General features: G+C 43.2%; 1 protein-coding gene across 2 annotated transcripts in view; it reads left to right on the forward strand.

Annotated features, from left to right (window-relative positions):
* The window catches only part of sdk2a (sidekick cell adhesion molecule 2a), an 85,729-nt gene that overhangs the window by 34,209 nt on the left and 33,955 nt on the right, over positions 1–17,565 (forward strand). For both annotated transcript variants that reach the window (XM_034894685.1, XM_034894686.1), the window contains exons 2-4: positions 12,284–12,443; positions 15,068–15,174; positions 15,428–15,575. In XM_034894685.1, coding sequence (XP_034750576.1) covers positions 12,284–12,443; positions 15,068–15,174; positions 15,428–15,575 — 415 coding nt within the window. The remainder of the gene's footprint in view (positions 1–12,283; positions 12,444–15,067; positions 15,175–15,427; positions 15,576–17,565) is intronic.

The raw sequence follows: 17,565 nt of genomic DNA on the forward strand, positions 1-17,565 counted from the left end.
CCCCCCCCCTCCCTCTACATCTTACCTTTCTACCTGTTAAGACTTTCAGAAGCATATGCTGTTATCTCCCAAGCTTTCAACAGCCTGTCACATCCACTAGCTTCTGCCTTCTTTAAAAGCTGTCTCCCACTACCTTGCTGGATGCACTCCCTGCGGTTGCCAATACCTGCTGGGAGGCACGGCCAGCGATGTCAAACTTGGGATGACTGCAGGGGGAAAAAAGGAGGAACCTAAACAAGGGTCAGAATGATGGAAGGAAGGAGAACGTGTGAGTGAAAGACTAAGGGGTGCTGCTGCAATACGATTATTTATTTTTTTCCTTCTCTTTCCAAAGCTTCATTGATTTTTCTAACCTAAAAAACAGCCACAGTAGAAATCTTCCATCGTCCTATTGACTGGAATTGATTGCCTTGAGGCCCTCTTGTCCTGTAAATATTTGCAAGGCTTTATTGATTCCATTAGTGGCTGGCTGCTATTTGTGACAATAGTATGGATGGCTGTTTGTAAGAGTAAACCAATCCTCGGAGGACAGCCTTATTTTCACAGCACATTAAGGTCTTGTTTCACACGTGTATTGTTGTATATGACCTGTCCTTGTTGCCATTATGTGGCAAATGGTCACCTACTGGATTTGTGTGGCACTTTCAGAAAGCAAGCTATTCAGGTGGATGATATACTATCTCACAGCCAGTGTTGTTAGTTCATTTATTCAACTTCAGAGGGGGCATTGGTACTCAATATGCTGCCAGATGTAACCATAGTGTATGTAAAGAACCTGAGCACAGATATGCACTAGCCCCATCTAATTTCGGCATGATGGAAAAGAAAAGGGAAGGCTGCTGCTTTGAAACAGCTGTAGCCCCATGCTATCAAATCCTGGACAATACAATGATGTACAGTGTGAATAGACTGTGGGTGTTGCATCTAATCTGAGAAAGTGAGGGGCCAGGAGAGTGCTGCTTAAGAGCACAGGGGAGAGCGAGGTGGCCCACGCACTGCTGCTCTGTTAACCCGCATCTCTTCAAACTCCTCCCCCTCTTGCATGTTCTACTGTTGTCTCAAGAACACAAAGACTATTTTCAGGCAGCCAATCCACAGAGGAGTGGAAAACTGCAGCCCTGCATGCCCCTAAAAGCCTTCATAACTTTTTAATCTGTGGCTCAGGGCTCTGCGTCCGGCGGTTTCAGAGTGGACCCCACTGCCAGAGTTTCACTCCATGGAGGGATCAAGTCCTACCTTGCTTGAGTCTCAGGCCTGTCAAAGCAGTTAGGCATAGAGGCAGTGGATGGGTGGCATTTGTAGTTGAGAGAGTGAAGGAGAAAGACAAAGTTGGCAGTGGAAAAGAGCAGTTTTCAGATGAGAAGGGTGGATGGTAGAAGGCAGCCAGGAGGGAATGTTTGTAAAGGGTGAAAGAATGTATATGAAACTGCTAAGAGAACGAATAGCCCTGCACCAAAATAGTGATTTCTGAGGTAAGAACAAGTTTGTTCAGTGGAGTTGTAAGAGAAAAGTGTGTGCGTGTGTGTGTGTGTGTTTTTTTTTGTTTGTATGGTACGTTTGGTAGGGGCAACACAGCATTTGTAAGTGATATATTGTTACAGCATACCAAACAGAGTAGGAAAGGTGGGTGGTGGATTTTATTGGAGAGCTGGAAAGGTTTTGTGATGAATAATAGTCATGACTGAATTGGTCATTGTCAGAACCCTCCAGAGCCTATTGAATCAGCAAGGCTAGGGTTTTACAATGAGCTTCAGCCATGAAGATCACCCTGTTGGGTCGTAATAGATGGAAAGTGAGTTGATGGAGGCAGGAGGTACAATAGATGAGGCTAGCTCCCAACGCTGGAGCAGCATTTGTCTGTGGGGAAATGGGCCACAGGAGAGACTTGTGTTCCTCCCACACACTGTGCATTGATCAGAGAGCAATATGGATGCATTTGATGATCGCGTACAGGCATATGCAACCAACACACACACACACACACTTACAGTGAGACTCCGAGAAGAGTAAACATACTACAGTCGTAGCATGCTGGCTAATGATGCCCCGTTGACCCATCATTAATGATCCCCCTCAACTCAGCCAGGAACAAGATGGGCTTTGATCTGTCTATCATTAAGGGACTGAAAAGTAAAAGCATGTCTCTTTAATCTGATGAAGAATTCAAATATACACGGATCAACTGAAGACACACACACACACACACACACACACACACATTCACACACACACTTACTTACAAGGATGTATCCTCATTAATATACATGCACTCTCGCATGTGAAAGCCCAAATAAACACCTACTCTACACTCACAAATGTCTGCATTAACTAAAGGTATGCGGACATTTGCATTTTACACACACCGCACACAAGGACGCGCAGACACACACACACACACACACACACACACACACACACCCACACACAAATCTCCAACATGTCCACACACAGATGCAAGAAAGCACACAAAAAACACTTGAATCTATGACAGAGATTAAACTTGTCATTTACTCATGGTAAAGGAGAAGTATTAAATAAAATAGGTGATTTATTAATATCCCAAGTAGTAATCCACTGCATTATATGTGTATTAAAGCACATTACTTACCATGGCAAAGTGCTTCTAATACAATTTAAAGTGCCTACAGGCATTTTGAAACAGCAGCCGATCTCTGAGCAGTGTTTCACTAATGGGACTGATGTAAATATGTTCATTTGTGAATTTTCCCTCCAATTTAGTGCTGCTCACATTGTAGATGAAGATTATCCAGGGATTATGAGGCTTGAAAAAATGCTATTTGATGTGTATTTATGCTCGGCTTATAGTTGTAGTAATGTGGAATTAGGTCCCATCATGGGTGAAAAATACAAACATGAAAAAGTGTCACTCCTACCTCCCCCATCTGGCTCCTTGTTAGGTTGTCATTTAGTGATATTCTTTTCCAAAAGTGAAAATTTAGCAGACATGTAACATGCAAATCACAGGCTATGTGGAGGGCTGCATTAAGCCTTCACAACACTCATCCCATTGCTTGTGACATTTTGCCATATCCACTTGATTATTTACATATTTCAGTGTGTGATTGCAGCCAACAACAGTCGATGCCTCTGCTTTGTAGGTCCATAGAGGCAGAGTAAGTTCAAAAAATTACCAACATTATTTTTTTCACACTGGTTTGTTAAGAGCAGTAATGGGAACATTTCAAGAACACAGCAGGGAGACAAAAAAAGATCTCTGAATACATTAACATAAAGAAAGATGGTGTTCCGATTTAAATCTATGTAATTTCTTAAGAAAAACCTCCAGGATATAAGTGACATTGTGTGAACACTAAAATTGCTGTGGTTGCAATTGCTTTTTTTATATTTAAAGAGCGCTTGCATATGCACAAGACTGTGACAAAAAAAAGACCTGACCTTGGTTTTTACGTTCACAAATTCAGAACGTCTTCACACCTTTACATTCTTTTCTTGTGTATCAAATGGACATGTTGGGGTGCATGGATTTGAAAGTTTAAATCCAGCATAAGGCAAGATACAACCCAAATAGAATAAAGCAACCTTGCCAACATCCCTACAGCAACAATGGAAGCAATGTTAGCTTCAGTACAAGCTTACGAATATAATTAGAAAAACTAAATGAACCTCATATATTAGATAGCATTGTTGGCCCAGGACTCCAAGCTGTAGTTTTTATTTGTTATGATAATTATCAAGGGGTATGCTTTGGTTTTCTCGTAAGGCAGCTTGCAATTTTGAGATCGACATGACTCAATCTACATACATAATTTCAAATTATTCACATAGGATGTTATTAAGCACACGCGATTCTCACAAGTTGTGTTTCTCGCACTAAACCGTCTTAAAGGATCATGCGGGAGATAAGACAATTAGTATAATTTTTGCCTGCTTTGTTCAAGTTGCATGCGTCTTACTCTGTGTCTGTTACTGTATCTGATAATTGAGATGAGCAATGTAGTGTGAAGTGATGTAAGAACCAGCCAAAAGACTTCTATTAGCATAATGTCACGGCATTCACATTTTCTGTCTGCCTGCTGGCGTTGTGTTGGCTGCCTGTCACACAATGCCACAGAGCTGTGTTCATTCTCCTGCATGGGGTGGGGTTTGGTGCAAGGGGGCATGTGCACTTCAGAGACACAAGAGGACTCAGATGTCAGAGATGTGGCCTGGTGGAATGTTGAATAGGAGGCTTGCAGCTTTGAGCTTCCATCTTTAAGAAGTGATTTTAGGGGGTGATGGGGTAGTCTTATTCCATCACAGAGCATGACTTAGTTCCACTAGCATGGATGATGGGAGAAAATAGTGGTCAGAGGGCCTCTATAATGTGTTGGAGAGAACCAGTGATGTGACAAGCTCCATTCTGTCAGCTCTCACACTCCAGAGGTCTCAATTAAGATCAGGGACTCCGTCTTCTCACAGGCTGCCTTGCTCACAAAGGTGATCCTGCTAAACATCCTCCTAGACCTGCCACATAGAAAAGATTAAAAAAAACAAAAAACTCTTTAACTCATCTCAATCTCCAACTCATCGGGTTCAACTCAAGACCTGATGTTGCTCACGTGTAATCGTGTGACGTATTGACAATTTGAGAAACTCTTGAACTCCCAATCCTTGAGTGGACAATGCCTTGACACAAAAAGAAGGTGTATGTCATCTGCACAACATGTAAATAAAGCATTGCCAACAAAGATTGATGTTCACGTCTGGGCTCAGAGGAAGGAAGTGAGACAGACAGGCAGGCCGTGTAAATGTAATGAAGGGAGATAATAATTCTTTTCTCTGTCAGCTGCTCTCTGCCATTAGCATTTACTGCCAGCTCCTGCCACTCACTGCTTGGCGCCCATGCACTCTGCCACACTGATAAGAATCACAATCACCAGCCATTCAACACACATATATTACAATGGCAGGTGCCCTGATACCTCGCACCTAGCAAAAGACTATTAGCATGCCGGTGGAATCTCTCCAATTCAGAAATTCAAAGGCATCGGCTGGGGATAAAAGAACAAATGGGACATGGCAGTTTGAGTCCATGCATTTTGCCTGATAAAATTCTGGTCACAGTCACAAACACACAAGGATGAGCATATTCACATAATGTTTTCATCCACAAGCGCACACCTGCACACCTGTACACTTACACACACACACACGCACACACACACACACACACACACGCACACACACACTCGCGCGTGCACATTTTGAGGGAGAACAAGGAGCAGACAGGTTTTCATAATGTCAAGAGCAATGTTCACTCTCTCCTCCAAAAACACTCTTACTATCTATATGTTTATGGTGGGAGGGAAATATCCAGATTCTGTCTGGTGCATCAATCAATTAAATCAAGACCTGTCAGATATCTTCATGGAGTTATCAACAGTTTCCCAGGATGGACAGGCAGCACAGCATTGCAGGTGCATCTGATCATCTCCACCTCAATGCGTGTGAAATAACATTTCCCCCACCATACCATTTACTAATTAGGATCTAATTATCCAGGCTAGTGTAAACAATCGCGGCAGATGGCATAGCGTGCAGTATTAACTCTAATGACCTGGGGCCCTGTGGAATTCACATTTCAGCGCGTTTGTTTATTTTCCTCCATTAGTCTTTGCCCTACTTTCTAAATTCACTTAGGCCTATTTCCAACCTTCTCATGCCTTAAGAAAAGCTGCCCGCCTCCTACTCCCGATGCAGCTTGTGTTTTTTTTTTTTATTTGCTCTTTCTTCCACTTACTGTCGTTTATCTGTTTTTTTGTTGCTTACTCTTGTTTATTCTTCTTGTCGTTTTCTCTTTTTTCAAACATTGTCAATTAGCTCTCACAAAGATCAAGTGAAATTTGTACCTGTTTTCTTCCCCACCTGCTACCATCTCCCTTCTCCCTATTGAAAAGAGAAAAGTCGGAGAAAGATGTGTATGTGATCTGGCGCACAAATCCTTATTAAATCGTAGAAGATGTCTGTCTCACCTGGGAAATATTACTGTGATGTCAGACATACACGCACTACAACGGGTGGCAAGCTTGGATCATATCCCAATGTGTTCTACCCTTAAGAGATATCCAGAAAAAAATAATAATAATAATAATTTAATATATCTTGTCTTTAGAAAGTAATAAATTGCCATAGTGTCTGGTTTACATTACTAAGTTGAAATGTTGATCTGCTGGCTTCACGAATATGTTGACAACTCACCGCTGCAAGACATAAATCTTATTTGAGTGCTACAAAGTCAGACAAGAATTCCTGCTTTGTCTTTCTCAAAGCTATAGGACTATTCCTTGGTGATTAAAAACATAACTTAACTCAACGACACACTGTAACCTACATCAAGCTACAGTTGTTCATTTGTGGTTTTCCCACTGTTCATTGGACAAGGCTGAGCTAACTAGAGACTTGATGCTGCAGAGGGCGTGTATTGGTGGCTGTGGGTGTGTGAGGTCTCATTAAATGAAGCCGGGCCTTGTGCCTGTGCTCCTCTGCGTGCCGTGTTCTCTGCCAGGAGCTGGACTTGCTAATTAGGCTCCAGGATATCACAGACACGTCCCTTGGTATGCCATACAATATACTGCTAGTGCTGAAGAGAAGGAGAGTCCAGGGCAATAGGATGGAGGAAAATGGAGTAAGGAGCGATGCAGGGAGATGAGAAAGATGGAAAGACATCTCAACAGAGCTCAGGGCGCAGGAAAGGATGCGGAGAGAAAGTGAGAGTGATGACAACTGATGAGAGGGCAAGGAGAGAGAGTATGAAAACTACTGTATTGGGAGAGATCAAGGCCACCAAGAAAGAGAAACTGCCACAACACACAGGAAGGAAACTGATGCTGTGCCAAGAAAAAGAGAAGAGAAGCCTAAGATGGGAAGAGAAAAGAAGAAGATGGAATCAAAAAGAAAAAAATAGTTCAACCCAAGCATAGCAGGGAGGTAGAGGCAAGACAAACGGAATAATTCTTTGTGTGTGTGTGTGTGTGTGTGTGTGTGTGTGTGTGTGTGTGTGTGTGTGTGTGTGTGTGTGTGTGTGTGTGTGTGTGAGACTGTGAGTATTTGTGTGACTGTGAATTTGTCTGTGCTGCCCACTGGAGTGTGTGTCCAGATAATCCAATCCGCTGCCCATTTACTGGCCTCCCGCTCCGTCTTCGCTCCTAATTAAATCTCCATTTGTTGGCTGGATGGTAGTGCTTCTAATTGTGTTGCTGTAGCATCACACACACACCTAGACACACACACACACGTGCACACAGGCCCCGCTGCGAGTGGGATCCCAGACACGTCACCACAGTACATTACACCTCAATTAATCACATAAATTAACATCAATTAACCCGTGGCGATCCACTAAACACAGCTGGTATGCGGGCGGTATTTCATCTGTGGCGAACTGAGGACTTTTTCTGCAACATCAAAGCAGACGCATCATCAAAAAGAAAAAACATTTTAGACAGCTTAACATGAAAATCAATATTCCTACTTCATCGTTTTCCCCTGAGCAGTGAGCATGATCATATGAGCTTTTAAAAGCAAGTCACTTGGGCCATGAAAACTATATTGCCACAACATTGATACCAAGGGGATCTTATACAGGGTTTTATCCCACTGAATGGTACACAACATGTTTTAGGGGCTATGAATACAAAGGGGGGAGGGAGATATCGAGCTATGATGGACTGGCACTCATGCAGCATGCAGATACTGATTCATGGGCCATTTCTCTAAATGAATGTAAGGTTAGATGGAGGCTCTTCCTCTCCCCTCCCTGTCTTTCAAGCCTGGCCTGCTTGTTTGGCTCTGTTTGTAATGGGTTGCTTCACCTTGATGCTAAGTGTTGGAGGACACCCCCTCTCCTTTCATTTCTTGTGTTCTTCCACTCAGTCCTTCACCTCGTCGTGTATCTACATCACTTCTCAATCTTTCTTTTGTCATTAAGCCCTGCATTTCTCTCACCATCTGTTTCACCATCACTCTCTCTTCCTCCTCTCTGTCTTTTCTTATTTGCTCTTTTTCTTAAACCCTTCCTTTGTGTCCGCCTATTTTCTGACTCACCTAAGTGATGGAGTGTAAATCGGGGGGTGGGGGGGCCTGTTGTCCCGGTGACAGCAGCTGGTGACAGAGTGACAAATCAGCCTGACCTTCAGAACGGATCGTATTTCCGCAGGGGAAGTTGTGAATATTTGGGAGTGTTTGTGTGTGTGTTTGTATGTGTTGAAAGAGCTTCATGTCCTGGCCCAAACATTCTCATCTCAACTTGTAAAGCAACAACTCACCAAAGGCAACCCTGTGTGTGTGGGGGGGGTGTGTGTGTGTATGTGTATGTCTAAAAGGACTGTGTTACATCAGCTTTTAAGATGCTTTTAACCCCCCCCCCCCCCCCCCCCCCCCCCCCCCTCACACACACACACACACACACAACCCCACAATCCACACCCATTCACCAACCCATTTCTAGGCCAAGGTCACTGCCATGACTGTTTCGTAACCCCCATCAGAGAGGCTAACCATCACCCATCTTGCATGTTAAAGTCCAATTGGAGAGGCTAAATGACAGCTCTAAATTTTCCTAGATGACATGATGCGCCATGAGCTGGAAGTAGTCTGTGGAGCAGGGACGTTATGTGCATGATATATGTGTGTGTCTTGGAAGAGAAAGATAGGTGGAGCAAAAGAGATAGCAATGCAGAGTGATTGAGAAATGGGAACTCCAAATATTTCAACAGGCAGAGGCGCCACTTTATCGCTGCATCTCAGTGATACAGCTGTGCCAAGTGCCAGCTACGATGTGGTTACATAGGCTCAAATACAGGTGCCTGAGGAATAAACAGAGGGCAGAAAGAGGCCCCTGCTGCTGTTGTGTAACAGGGGTAAGGAGGTGAGATACAAAATAAGCAAGATAAAGAATACAAGACAAAAGCCGAATGTGAACGCTGTCTGTGTGATTGCATGCCAGCATGGTGCATTAGGGAACACAATGGGCCTTGCTTTTTAAAGCTGGCCTGGTGCCTGTGGTCTTTGTCTCACAGACATTTAAATGCTGTGTATGCAGCAGTGGACCCGGTTGGTTCAATGCCACCATTCAACCTCAGCTGTCAGGTTAGAATAAGGTGATTTCATATCGTTTGTAAATAGTGTGGTGGTGCAGCTTGACTGTTGGGGGCAGCCGCTCTGCACAGCAGCCACATTAAAGCCCTCCTGGTTCTCCCATGCCAGTTTTTGGGCTTCCCTAGATCTGCCGACCCGTTTTGGTTGGCTTTTATCTGTGCTCATAGTGCTGCAGGAATTCATGGTCCAGAAGGACTGCCCTCAAGCTTTCCATCTGGAATCGAAGCCTGCAGCAGGGACTGCCTTATACCTGCCAATCTCACCACTGTTCCTTCGTTCATCACTGGAATGGAGGAGGCACCAGTTCAGTTCATGGCCAATGCACTTCCTTTTCTTCCTCGCTCCACCCGAGCCTTTTTCCGAAAAGATGTCAGCATTGACGCAGTGCACCCATGTCTGCTGCAGTCAGATGGGCTAATGTTCTTCAATCATTAAGTTGATTCCATAGTCCCCTATTTGTACTTGGTGTATTTGGTGTGTGTTTGTGTCTACAGGCACGTGCGTCTGTAAATATGAAACGTGCTATGTGTTTGTCGTGTACAGCACACTTCTGTTCCATGAAGTCACAGTGCTCTAAAACGAGATGACACCTAAGGCAAATTATGAATCAGTTCAGCGGGGATGATACTATAGCGTAGGTGTACAGTGTAACACATCCAGCTGACAAATTAGTGAGAGCAGCACACTCATCTACTGGGATCTCTCTCTAGTGTACATACTGCATGACCATAACGAAGCTTTGTACTACTCTGTGTACATACATGTGCAACTTCACATCTTTCATGAGCAAAAGTAAACACATTGGTTCCAACGTTGACATGCACATGTACAAACAGACAAATAGCAGCATGTATTTACAGTATATTCGCATCTACAGTGACTGACACACACATAGAGAAAACAAAAAAATAAACAGAAAAACTACACATAAAAAAACAGCGTTTTTTTACCTCAGCGGAGAACAAAAGCACAGTGATGAAGAGGAAGGGGAGAATGAGGGTCAGACAATAGGTTCTCTGTCGGAAACTCATTAGATCCCAGATCCCAGTGTGCAGAGGAATGTGGCCTATCTTCCTTCAGCAGTTACAAGTGTTACAGCCAGCAGTCATTTAAGTTTTCACAGAGACTCGAAGAGAGAATCACTTCAGCTGTCTTTTACAGGGGGAGAAGTCTTTTCTTGGATGTCGATTCTGCACTGTATGTATTACTGTATTACTGTAAACAGGGAATTTTCTCTCTTCCCAGCTAGCTTTGCTCCTTAACAGATACACTTTTTGTGATATTGGTCACGAGGGCAGGGGTCAACTCAATCAGTCATTTAAGGCAGGAACAAATATGAACACAATGACACTAAAACATGTCACCACATGGTTGATTTCTGTGCTCGCAATTCCCCGTTCCGCAATTTCACATCAGTAACTTGGTATTATGCATATTCATTTCCTCAGACAATCAATGCGTGAGCACGGCATGTGCAGGTCTCTAATGGTGGCTTGTTGATGCTAAGTGCATGGAGCCACCATGCCCCTGAACCAGCTAAAAGTGTTTGGGTGTTGCCTGTATGTTTTGGGATTTTGTGTTTGTGTGTGTGTGTGTGTGTGTGTGTGTGTGTGTGTGTGTGTGTGTGTGTGTGTGTGTGTGTTTGTGTCAAAAGTACAAATGCATTCACTAGTGGATGGAATTACAGCAAAGCCACCACTCCAGCGGCTGCTGCATGTGGAAAAAAAGGATGGCGCCTACATTTGGGCTCAGACGAAGATCAGTGTTTTTGATAGGTTTACGCAAAAGTGGTAGAAATAACAGATCAGCCAGGTTGTGGAGTATTGTTGTTACCAACCGGGTAAACATGTAAGGACTGGTTTTGGAAACAGAAAGCGTTAAGGTGGCTGTTGTTTGTTTGCCTCCTTTTATTAATGGTGTCTTTGAGTGTAAAATATAGGGGAATAACCTGCAGCTTTCAAAGTGTGTGCAAGTGTGTATGTGTTTGTCCTTTTGTCTGTGTTTTTGCGTCTGTATACATTGTGCACATGGTCGCCGGTGTGAAACACAGAGGTGCAGAGTCATTCTTTTATTTACAGTTTCAATCAGGTCCAATTATCTGTTTCCCCTCCTCTGCTCAAGAAGCTGCCCTCAGATTCACCCAGTTCCACCACACCATCCTCTGCTTTCACCACCATAAATCTTGGGCGTGATCATGCTTGTGGATGTGGACAGAGAAAGAGGCACCAGCAGTCTGCCATGAGAGTGAGTCAGCCTAGTGTGGTAGACCTACAACTAGCTGTGCTTCAGGCCTTGGCGGCTTACTGCAACTATTAATACAGACTTTAATTAGCCCGCCACAAACACTGGCACAATCGGCTCAGTGTCGCCCGTGGCTGGCAAGGCAGACAGATCAATAGTTCTGATCATGCCTTTTTCATCAGCTCAAATGAAAGCACTTTGTCTCCAAGCTCAGCCCTGGACCTTGCGTTTCACCTTAAAGGCTTTCTGTGGCTGCACTGGCTGTGTGCAGTACTGCGGATGGGGCCTGTATAATCTGGCTGCATTAGGGAACTATAAAGATAAATGAAGGGAGGCACAGAGCATAACTCATCCTGTCAGAGAAGAGGGTTTAAGGCTGGGAAACTTTGTGTTTTCTAAAGCAGCCCCCACCACACCCACCCCCCCATGGCTTCCTTTTTTTAAACTCTCTCTTCCTCCTACTTGCTTGGTTTTTTTGTACAATGTCTGCTGTATTTTTCTCCATCTGCTTTCTGTCTATTCCCCCTCTCCATCTCCCTCTGCCTCTCCCCCTCCATCTCTCTTCCCATCCTCTTTTACTGATCTAAAGGTATGGACGAGTTCATTTACACTTCCTCTGCTCCACAAATTGCTCTTCTACCTCTTTGCCAGCACATTTCAGTTCGAAATAAAAGAGTAAGCTTCCTTTGCAGCAACAACTTATTTCATGTGCTGTTTGGCAGGCTTTCCTCTTGACCTTCACGTTCCCTAATCAGTGCAGTAGAAAAAATGGAAATATCTTGTTACTGAATCACCAAATCACTGCCTTTTTTAACCAGCTACCCCTCTGACTGCTTCACATTCTTCCTTTTCCTGTCTTTCCCAATATGTCTTTTTATATCACTCTTACTTTTTCTCCTTCCTTCTTTTTTTGTTTTTCCAATAGATGACGTCCCACCTTATTTTAAGATGGAGCCCCCTCAGACCCAGGTTCACTTGGAGGGGAACCGCCTGGTCCTAACCTGCATGGCAGAGGGCAGCTGGCCCCTGGAATTCAAATGGATCTACAATGGAACCGAGCTTACACATTTCTCCTTGGAATACAGGTAAAGAATGCAACCTTGCCTGCCCTAGCTGATTCTATTACCATGTTTTTTTATTCTTCCACTATTATTAGCTTACTACATGAGACATTTTATCAGCATTTAATTGTAACTAATAGTGCTCATAGCTCATTTTTATTCATATTCAATGCTCATTTCTATGGATTTATTCAGGACTGATTTGGCTGCCGTCTCCCCTGAGACAAAACACACTGTGTTCAGGGGATTGTCAGATTCATTCCAATTTGTATATCACACTGTATGCAACATGCAGAGATGGTGTGAGCAGATAACTTCTTTTCTCCTGCGGTTTGTTGAAACTATCATTGCCGCAACAAAATCTAACTGTTGCCCACTCACTCAATTCTAATTGGTTACAGGATTAACATGTGCCCCTTCAAATCTGATAGCTCCGTTGCATGGAAGATGAATTGATGAGGGATACTAAAATGTAAAAGTAGGATGTGTCTACAATAGCCACACATTCAGGTAGATGATTCTGACCGGGGGGCAGAGAGCCCTAGTGGGCCTAAAACTCCCATGCCACAATATAATTATTTAACACATGAATCACATTACTAGCACACCTACACATTGATTGAATGTCATACAATCAGACAATTTAACCATTTAAAATGTCCTTATGACCCAAAAGAAATAAAAACAAAAACACACACAGGGTTTTTTACACTCAGTTTGAGGTACCACAAGGTTGACACGCTTGTTGGAGCTCATTTAAAAAGTGAAAATTGTCTGTAGCCTACTCACTGTTTTTCGGTAACTCAGAGAGCGTTTAGTAGCAGTCTTTTTTAAACCCTCTGTGCAGCGGGAAGCTGTAAGATGAATAAACCTGTCCAGGATCTTCTGCAATGTGGCGGAAAGCCCTGAGCACCTCTACTGCAGCATCACGTGTGGCAGCATCAACTGTACTGAACTTACAACCAACTCAGAGAAACTCAGCATTTCTCTGACTGTTTCCCGCTTCTCTCGCTCTCAATCAACTCAATTCAATTCAATTCAAATTGATTGGCTGACATCAATGTCAGAAATAACAACATTGCCAAAGCATCAAGGATACTAATGTGAGAAGAAATACAGTACATACATACATTTCATTGAGTAAACTAAACTATATACTCATAATATAAAAAAAGATAATCTGTTTCTTGTTCCTGCCGCCTCAAAAAACCTTGTAACCGATTGGCACTGATAGGTTAGTAACAAAATTGACACTTGGCCGCACCCAATACAGAAGAAAAACACCTGAGAGGTTGATGGGCAACTTACAGCAGTAGACAAATTATATGTTTCTCTAAATTTATGAGAAAGTTATTATATACCAGGGATGGAAACTTTAATTTCCTTGAGGGAATCATCCCAAAGGGATTAATAAAGCTAAGTCTAAGTCTAAGTCTATTGAACCAGCCCGTATATTTTTGTTCATAGAATTACATATAGAACAATATATAAACAAATTTGGCATGGTGCTACATACCAATGCATATTTTTCATCAGATTATGCTGTGTGGGTGGGTTGCTTTGATCTGTCAGCCGTAAAATGAACAAAATGTCGAAGAATTCAACTAACGACGAGTTGAAGCTTCAGCCTGTGCTAACAAAGCCCTTCTGTGTGTTTGTGTGTATGCACCAGTGTGCTCATTTTCCCATGTACTGGATGCTTGCTGTCTGCATGTGTGTTCACAAGTCACAGTTATAGTCCACAGTGAAACTCAGTTTCTATCTGATTCTAGCCCTGTTTTCCTCACTCTCTACTCACACTCTGGCTAGTCCCCTAGACATGGACAGATTCTCTCAGGTGGCATTGTCTGATTGCTATCAGTGGCTAGTGGCTACACCCCTCCTCCCCTCCCCACACATCCTTTCCCATGTCTCACTTCCTCTGTAACATCCTCTCTCTCCTCTTCTCACCCTCGTCTTCTTCGTCTTGTTCTGTTTTTCCTCAGTATTTGGCTATGCTCTCACGTGGCTTAGTCTCTGGGTCTACTTTGCACCCCTCTGCTTGTTATTCTTCACCAGCCCTGATCAAAGAGGAGAACTGGAATCCATTTAATCAGACACCCCCCCCCCCCCAACACCCGCACACACACACTCTGTATTGCAGTGCTTGGAAGGGGCCAACTCTGCACTCCTAAGTGGCTGTAGCAAACCAATTAAAGGGGACTCAGCCCTGGGATTATCTACCTAGCATTTCACACAAACCATTTAACATGAATGCACATCAGGAATGCCCAGGAGTGACAGGTATGAAGTGCTCGTATGATTTGATTCCACTGACTGAAGATGCAGGATAACGTTGAGTTTTGTGAGTCCTGCCAGTCAGTCAGAAACTATCTTTGCTTTTCACTCTACAGCTGGCTTTAATATTACATTATTCTTTCCTTAGTTTATCATCTACTGCCCATCTGTACATCAGCACTTAATCACACTTTATTGCTGCTTTGTTATATTCTTCATTTAACATATATGTCTAATGGCTAAGTGGGATGCCATTTAAACTGTATCATCTCAATTAATGTAGCATATTGTGTGTGGGGAATAAAAGCAAATGTCGCTGTCTGTCATGCTGATGATGATTAATGGCACTTTGTGTTGTGTGTGCCCATTAGGTACCTGATCCCCTCGCTGGACCGATTGCACGCTGGCCACTACCGCTGCATTGTGAGAAATCGAGTGGGTGCTTTAATGCAGTGCAGTACTGAAGTGCAGGTTGCCTGTAAGTGCGTGTTTTTTTTTCCATACATCTGTTAGAGTAAGGGGAGGACACTGTTTTTGTTAAAGGGTTGTCATACATAGTATGTGGAGGAAAAGAGCTTAGCGTTTGAAATAGGTACATAATGTGGAAATAATGACAATTCTTCTTTCTCATCTTGCTGGCATTTCCCATATTTCTCGCCTAGTATTAATGTTCCTCTTTTGCTCACTTTCTTTGTCTTACTTTCTTACACTTTTCTCTTTATGCCTGCTAGACATGGGTGGTTTTGTGGAGGGCGAACGGTCTCAAACTGTATCCCAGGGTGAGGGTGCTCTCATCCATGCACCGCGGATACACAGCTTCCCCAGGCCACAGATCACGTGGTTCAGAGATGGACGTAAGATTCCCTCCAGCAGCCGTATGTAAGTCTACCTTTCTACGAGTAGAGAGCGCTTGCATATGACTCTTGTGTGTGTGTTTCTGCGCGTGTCTCATGTACACTCATATATGAAATATTGGTGAACGCTGAGCTGCTGAAGCAGAATATCTTTCACTTCAGAGAACTCCAAGAAGTTCAATACTGCTCACAGATTTCTCCAATCCCTCCAACACACACAACATGAACGAAGTTGAGCAGAGTAGGGGTAGTGGTAGTAGATGAACAAATGTTGGTGCCGGCCCTGTGTTCATCATTGAATCACCTCTCAATGATAAAGCGGGTTATTATATCGCCCCTATTGACTTTGCAGGCAGAATGATTGAAGGGTACAGATAGAGCAGGCAGCAGGGGAACCAATTAGACACAATTGGACAAAAGGCTTCAATTGATGATATGTTTGACTGACAGCGCACACCCCTGAGTAGATTTTTGCGTGGGAGGGTGTGTGTGTAAATGCAGCCGTGGTTGGACTCTCTTTGAGTCCAAATGTGTACACTCTGAGTTTCAGTATATGGATAACTGTATGTATATCTGTATTATATGGGCCATGCTCCGAGCATGAGTGTGTCTGTGCGTGTGTTAGCTTTTTTCCTGAAGAGACAATGTAAAGTTAACCACTTGAGATCAAATTTGTCATCCAGACAAATAGAGGTAGGCAGTCCACAACTCCTCAGAAATACTTCCTCATGTATTATTCAGCAACTACCATGTTGCAGCTGACATGAAAACCTTTCGCCCCGAGTTGCATGCTTGAAGAATGGATTGGTGTGTGTGCCCTCTACCTGCAGGGCTCCTAAGAAATGCAGCACAAGCACACAGGGAATTGTAAGAAAAATCTCAACCCCTTCCATGTTTTAACCAATAACAGAGCCGGTTACTATGTGGCTGCCTTCTATCAGAAGTGATGTTGAGAAGCTTTGCCCTGTGACAATGAGAGCCACTGACGGGACACTCTGCATTTACCGCCTGTTTGCTCGCTTTGTGTCAGGCCACATTGATATTCACAGGCGTGTTTGTATGTTGGTGTTTGTGGGTACTTGTAAGTGTCTGTTGACTCTGTGAGACCCACGGCTCTTAATTGTCAAGGAGTCTGCTTGTTTATACTGCACCGATCAGGCAGATGCTGGCAGATACGGTTGCATGCTTAGCGTCAGCTCTCGTTTATAGCCCCCCCTGAAACGTTTGAGTCCATTTGCTGAACCAACATTAAGCCATTCTTTAGGCACAAAAAGGAATATTTTTTAAATGGAATAGCTTGGAGTTTTTCAATCAAATTGCTAGTAGGCTAATGTAGTTTTTACAATTGTTCATCCATTTTCTTGTATTCTGTGTATCTTTTTATAATTACTGTAACTGTTACTCTAAGCTAATATGATGCTGATGCAACACCTGACTAAATTCTGGACTTCACGTGCTGTCTTTTGCAATTATTCATCTGTAAACACATGGGGCAGTTGCAAAAAGATTGGTTTTAATGGTGGCTTACATCTTCAAATATAGTTTAAATTTAAATCACTAATCAACAGGTTTATCTGTTGCTCAAAGCTATTGTGGGACCAGTTCATTTCTGGATATATTAAGTATATCACAAGACCAGCCTCACTTATCTTAAACCCCTGAGTTACAGTGTTAATACCCAAGTACCCAGAAACAGAGAGTAGAATATAATAAGGGACATTCTGAACTATTCATTTAAGACACTGCAGTAACTTGTAGATGGAAGTGCTCATAAAAATTGGTTTTGTGTGCTCCTTTTCAGACATAATTTATGAGTCAGTCTGTATGTGCGTGCATGCATGCATGTTTTTGTGTCAGTTTACCCTTAGGATTTATTGACTGGTAGAAGCAACTACTCTCTGGTTTAATGATATGAGTGTGTTTGTGCGCTTGTTAATGTGTGTATGTGTGAGCGGTTTAGCGTATGTTTGGGGGCACATTTTGTAATGCACACCAGTTGACTGGGCATGTCAGAT

This window comes from Etheostoma cragini, chromosome 15 (genome assembly GCF_013103735.1).
Source record: "Etheostoma cragini isolate CJK2018 chromosome 15, CSU_Ecrag_1.0, whole genome shotgun sequence".
NCBI lineage: Eukaryota > Metazoa > Chordata > Actinopteri > Perciformes > Percidae > Etheostoma > Etheostoma cragini.